General features: G+C 30.7%; 1 protein-coding gene across 2 annotated transcripts in view; it reads right to left on the reverse strand.

Moving 5' to 3' along the window:
• LOC106680719 (TBC1 domain family member 30) overlaps window positions 1–6,675 on the reverse strand; it is a 499,453-nt gene that overhangs the window by 446,955 nt on the left and 45,823 nt on the right. For both annotated transcript variants that reach the window (XM_067050693.1, XM_067050694.1), the window contains exon 2: window positions 5,482–5,573. In XM_067050693.1, coding sequence (XP_066906794.1) covers window positions 5,482–5,573 — 92 coding nt within the window. The remainder of the gene's footprint in view (window positions 1–5,481; window positions 5,574–6,675) is intronic.

A 6,675-nucleotide genomic window follows, 5' to 3' on the forward strand; every position in this document is an offset into this window, starting at 1 on the left:
TTGGGAAACATTTTTATTATAGACATTTTCCAAGGGTCAGGGAAATAGGAAATTCAAATTTGAAATTTGTTTATATAAAAATACTTTCCCTTACCCTTACTACGTATAAATTACATAACGCAGGTTGCTTTGGTTCGAAAATTTCTTTCTCTGAAATTTAAAGAGTTAAAATTATTTATGAAGGTTACATCTAATGTAAAAAATCTTGAAATTTATATTTAGCATAGCACTAAATAAATAAGTATTTTTCGTCTTTGAGGGTTTAATTTAGTATTTTTAATAATGAACATTTTTAATCAACCAACGTACAAACGTAAAAAATAAAATTAGTTCCCACAAAGTTTCAGGTTTAACGTTACAAGATTTTTAGAATACAAAAAAATCCATCAGTTCGTGATCCAAAAACTATGGAGGCGTTTCTTTTCCGAGATTTGGCATTCCTCAAAATCATCACCTACTTTATTGTTTCAAAATGATGTCCGATTAGAGATTTTATACGCACATATTATGTTCCCTTATGAAGGTAAAGAAAACATATACATTTTTTTTTTTTTTTTGGAATCAATCCCAAAACATGAAATGAAAACGAATATTTAAGTGAAACTTACCTAAAGTGTTTCTTAAGTCCTTTAACTAATCGTATACATAATAAATTTAGAGGAAAGAGTTGGAAAAAAGTTATGGAAAAAAAAACAACTTAATAAATCACCTATTACTCAAAAGTGTTATATATCGCAAGTAAGGAGATTAACATCTCTACAATATGAGAAAAAAATATAAATAAGATTAGTACTCGGCATAGAAAAACCAGATCCGAATTAGTAACCTTATTATAAAAGATTTTTTTTTTTTGCAGTTCCTATAGAAAACTGTAAAATTTTCTTATGATTTTTTTGTTTGATAATCAAAAAACTGTACATCTCCCGGAAAATTTCGGATGCTTGTTTGGAATAACATATGATTATTTAATTAGCTAACCTAAAAACAAAAAAGTACAGCATACTCGACTTAGTACCCATTTGTTTTTTAATTTTAAAGTATTTTGTAAGTTTTTTTATCCATCAACTTTTTTATGAGATTTTTGAATAGTTAGTAAAATATACATCTCCAGTAATATTTCAGATGCTCACTAAAATGTTCCAGGAGTCGTAATAAATAATCAATGTCACGCTTAAATAAGCAACAAGTCGTTTTCATATTTCTGACCTTTAAACTTGAACTTGGTTGGGATGGCGATTCTGTTAAGGCGCTTACTTACTGTTATCCAAGACTTCTTTAGAAGGATAATTGAGGGCCAGGCTGAGGGATCGTCTACCACCAGCGAACAATAAATAAATGGCCCATCGTAGCTCTCCTTTTTTACGACCATCCATTTCTCATAAAACGAAGGGGCCTCTATCGAGAGCACCTTTTAAATCCCCATAATGTACCCCTCAACATTGCTCCGGTCGTTACGGTCATTAACTTCAAATTAATTACTATATTAAACTGGCTGAAAATAATTTTGATAACTAGACTTAACCTAAATATTCTTTCCTCCATAATATATTTTATTAGTCTGTTATATTGTAATTTAACTGCTTACTCTGATACCTCAGACAAATACAAAGGAGTTTCTAAAATCTAAAATATGTAGATGAGTATGTAGTATATTACAATTCTTTTTAGAAATTCCTCGAGCTTTTAACAAACATACATGAACATAAATGCTTTCAAAATTCGATCCAAATAATTAACTTTTAAATAATAAAGTTTTCAAACTTGTTTTCTTATGAATGACCAAAAGTCCCTAGAGAAGTCGAGAATGAGGATTTACCCAAGAATTTTAGCGCAGAACGTTCAAGCTTTTGAGATGTGTAAACCCTTAAATATCGTTACAGAAAAATATATAACATTAATATTGAGCTTCTAAGAGCACCTAACTTTACTACTTTCCTTCATATTAATAGTTCCCTTGTACACAAACCTGCAGCAGATTTTATCTAACTGTTTAACTAAAATCCCAGAAATAATTGGAAATGTCTCAACAATGTTTAGCATAATAAAATTTATTTTTGAGGTTCCAAGAAATACGTATATTTCTAGCTATTTTACTAACTTACGGGGTGACGGCAGCGTGGTAACACGGCAGTTCGACAACCCATAGGTTGTGCGAGTTCGAGCCCGGCCCTACCCGGGATATTTTCAAGCAAAAAATTATGCAATACTCACTCACAGTCACCCCCCGGGCAATTGTGAGGCCCGTCAGCCAATGGGTGGCACTCACAAAAATAGGCGTGGGAGTGACGGACCAACCCTATGAAAACCACGTCAGGAAACGCGCGTTGTATTTCTTAAGTACATCGCGCGAGACCCAGGACAACCACGGTCTGTAGCGCCAACGAAAAAAACAAACTGATTTACAGAGGCTTTATTTTTCTTTTCGAAGTCAATATTTCTTCGACTTTGTCATATTCCAATCCTTAAGAAATAATTAACTTTCCTATATCACTGAATTCCTCATCCTGCGTTCCACTATATCCTCTCCTTGTATACCTGAACCCAACCGATCAATGTACTCCATCACATAGAAATACTTCCTTTTAAAATTCTTTTCTTATCCGTTCCTCCTTCTTTTGGAATTGCTAACCTATTTCTATCCACAATGCCTTTTTCCTAACTTCCTTCAGACGTCAGTTATATCTTCAGCTTCTTAAATCTCAATATTCTGATGAAATCTAAAATTTTTATATAATCGAATCGGTTATTATAAATAGAAGTACTATTATATACATAGGCTGTACGCTAGACAATAATGAATTATTTATGTTTACTATTTTCAATTTCATTTCAATGTAATAAAAGTAAAATTCTTGATATTACAAAACAGTGAACAGTTGGCAACAAGACAAACCTTGTCAAGAGGTGGGAATGTTACTTTTTTTTTTTTGTCAAACTCTTAAAAATCATGGTTAGAAATGTTTAATTATTTTAATTATACGTTATTTACTATTAAACGTCCAATGATTGAGGCGAAAGAAACATGAAATGAAGAATATATTCATGTCTATATCCAAGTCTCCAATAAATTATCAGGTGATAAGGTTCGCTTGAAATCCAGGCAGGATAGATCTTACCAATCCATTCAGCCTTAAGTTAGAATAGGAACTCGACTAAGCTCCTAACTGGAACAATGGATCCAAAACCTTTAACAAGACGAGCGAAGTCCTCCCAAGCTTAGTAATTATTAACAGTTGAATTGGATTGGTCGAAATAAGAAGCCTTTATGGAGACATGGTATTAAGATATCTTGTGATAGTTGTGCTATTACATCGATTAATAAAAATGTACCATAGGCTTATATACATTTTCTTGTTCTGGATGTTTACACTAGACTAGTGTAGACAAGACTGATATACTGGTATGACTCAAAGGAGTAAAGGGATTTTTTTTTCATTTCTATTTTATAAAAGGAGGACCATCTTCCTCGAAATCGGAATTCGTCCGAAAAATATATATAAATAAACAAGAAATACAAGAAAGTATAAGACATATAATGAAAATAGAAATAATAACAAATAAAAAAGTAGATAACAGAGAAACATAAAAATACAGTATTCACTAAATGACGGAAAAAAGAATAAAATAAAGGTCTAGAAAAAAAGGAAAATAGTGAAGAAAAATAGGAAAATTACTTTCAAAATGACGGAGTGCAAAAGAAGCTTTAGGCGGATGCATGGTATCAACAGGGTATGTTTCGTTCAAAAAACGAAAGATGTAGACAGAAGGTGGCCCCCCGCAATTCATGCAAGTAATTATTATGCATATGTCTAAGTAGCACTAGCGCATGTGGCCAATACAGTTAAAAAACACTCTCTAACTAGTAGTGTCTTAAAGAAAACAATAAGAAAAGACAATGTGCATGAGAGAGCCATTTTGTTATTTCTATGGACAAATCTTTTCTTCACTTCTTCAATGAAAATCGCCATGTATGAGTAAAACGTTTATGAAGTGTCTCCCCGACAATAGAGGATAGGGCTGAGAAACAGGTGGAGAAGGGATCATGGGAGTAAGTTGTAAGTTCACCTCTTTCAATATCTTTTACTTCTTCATCATCATCATAACCATCAACGGCTGTAACTTCAATAAACTCTACATCCTTCAGTTAAAGGTATACTTCATACAGGGTATATGATCATTTAATGTCTACCTTTATTTAATATTTTCTTATATTTCCTCATATTATCTCAATTATATATTATTTTATATATCTTTATCACTTATTTTGGTTCACTATGTTTCAAAGTATGCCTAACACAATTTTGTATTTCTTGTTTATATATACTTTTCACATTTCATCTTATTTTTACTTTCTTTTATTTACCTTGTTCATTATAATATAAACTTACAGAAATTTTTACATCATTTTTAGCCAAAGCTTAGTTACTAATTACTAACCTTAACTTAAGTTACCTAATTCTCTTACTCTGTTACATAATTTTATTTGTTTATATTTTTTTTAGCCGTGATGAAGCCCTGCAAAGCGGTGCGAAATATTGGCTCATAATGAATACTTTATTTACTGTTTGAATTAATTTCACCGCACCATCTTCCTTTAATTAAATGCAAACGGTTAATCAGCGATCTTCCAATATTTCTATCTCAATTAGAACTATTTCGATCCTTCAATTCTTACTACAACTTAATTAAAAGTGAGATGTTTCAAAACTCCGAGGTAGTAAATATATAGATCGATCCGTACAACTCGGGGTTTCAAGATTTCGAAGAGGGGGCAACAACCCCTATTTTCTTTGCTATGACATTTGGAACTAGGACCTTGAGCATTAATCTCCAAACATTCAACGTTTCCTACGTAACGCATTAGAACGTTTTTATAAAACGGGCGAATTTAACTATTGGATATTCTCAGGTTTTCGCTTCTTTATTGCAATAATCATTGACTCTAATCAGCTAAACACAATCAGGGTGTGTAGCAGATTCTCAAACATTAAATTATAATTATATTATTTCAATTTCTTCAGACAAGGTAATTATTTATTAAATAAATCAAAAAATTGTATCCATTTTTGTCTCAACACTTTTATTTTTCACCAGTCCAACGTTTCGGCCATTCTAGTCATCCTCAAGGACATCTTCAATATAATTTCTTCCTCACATTAATTTAAAGTTTCTTTTGCAGGCTATTCTGCCCAGGTCATTTTCTTTATTATAAGTTAAAAGCCTATTTTTTAAAATTTAAAATCATTAATATTTGATTTATTTAATAAGAAATTAAATTATAATTTTTTTACCAAAAAAAGAATTTTACAGACCAGGTAAATTACAAAATACACTTTCCTACAAAATATTGCATTCACTCTTTTTACAGAACACTCACGATATGTGCATTTTGATGTACACATTAAAACTAACTTACGATCATTCATCTAAATTTAAATTACTTTCAAACATACATGGTATATATAAAGTATTAACTCTTACCTCAAGAGGTTGAACTAATACAATTTTTATCGGGGGGAGCAGTGGACCTTGAGGCACTGCATTTATTTTGCAGCGCCTTTTCTGAACCATATCTGCAACAAAAATAAGTTAATAACATACAATATTTTAAATATTGTTAAAATTCAAAATATAGCATAAATAGTTGATATAAAAGACAAAAATATAAAGATTGACATCATTGCTGTAAATTAAACAAAATATAAGAACTTTTAAAGCGAACCAGAACCAGGAATGAAAAAAGGAATGGTCAGACTTAATAAATTAAGAGGTTATAGAAGAAAATTTCAAAAATATGGATTTATTAATAGGACAAGCAAATGCATATAAGATCTCTGTTTACACAAGATGGATTATGTGGTTTTATGGGCGATTCTCAAATATCGAGGAAAATTTGTAATCAAAATCTTCAAATAAATTTTTGCACACACTATATAAGAATGGTAAAATAAACATTAAAAAATCTTTTCATTGTTCAACTATTAATTCTAATATCTCATTTTATACACAATACGATAATTAATGATAATAAAATGAAAACGATTATTCATATTTTATGAATGATATTATATCAATGATATTATTCAACGATATTAACTATTTCAAGCTACGACAATGGTGATCCAAGACGTAGTAACCTGTTTATTTTCTTATCGGCCGACATGAAATGAAATACGTGAAGGGGACAAAAGAAGTGGCCAGCATCACATTTAGAGCATGTTGGACTAGGATGAGGAAATCAATTAAAACTTCTCTCTTTTTATTTTGCGGTTTGATGTGTCCTCGGCAATGATTTTTTTCAGGGATATATTTTGAATCATTCTACGGTTTGTTTTGAATACCGTAAAAAATTAATCGAAATAATTTTTTCTAATCTTTTATTTTAGGCCTGAATTCTGAAATACTTTTTTCCCGATAGATTTATGAAAATCAAGTTAACGTGTATTTTAACGTATGTTACTCTGTAACGGCCATGATAATGAGAATCGAAATGCTCATGGTTAGTAGTAAAAACATTTCTTTATAATTAGTTACAATTTATAATGATAATCAGTATATAGCTATTGCTATGTTCCGGACTAACAGCTTTTCTAGGGCTGATGGGATTTTCGGAAACTGCATTTTATTAATTTATTCGTGTATTTCTATTTGTATCTGTATTAACATTATATATAT

Source organism: Halyomorpha halys, unplaced genomic scaffold, assembly GCF_000696795.3.
Source record: "Halyomorpha halys isolate HHAL.00 unplaced genomic scaffold, Hhal_1.1 Scaffold283.1, whole genome shotgun sequence".
NCBI classification, from domain to species: Eukaryota; Metazoa; Arthropoda; class Insecta; order Hemiptera; family Pentatomidae; genus Halyomorpha; species Halyomorpha halys.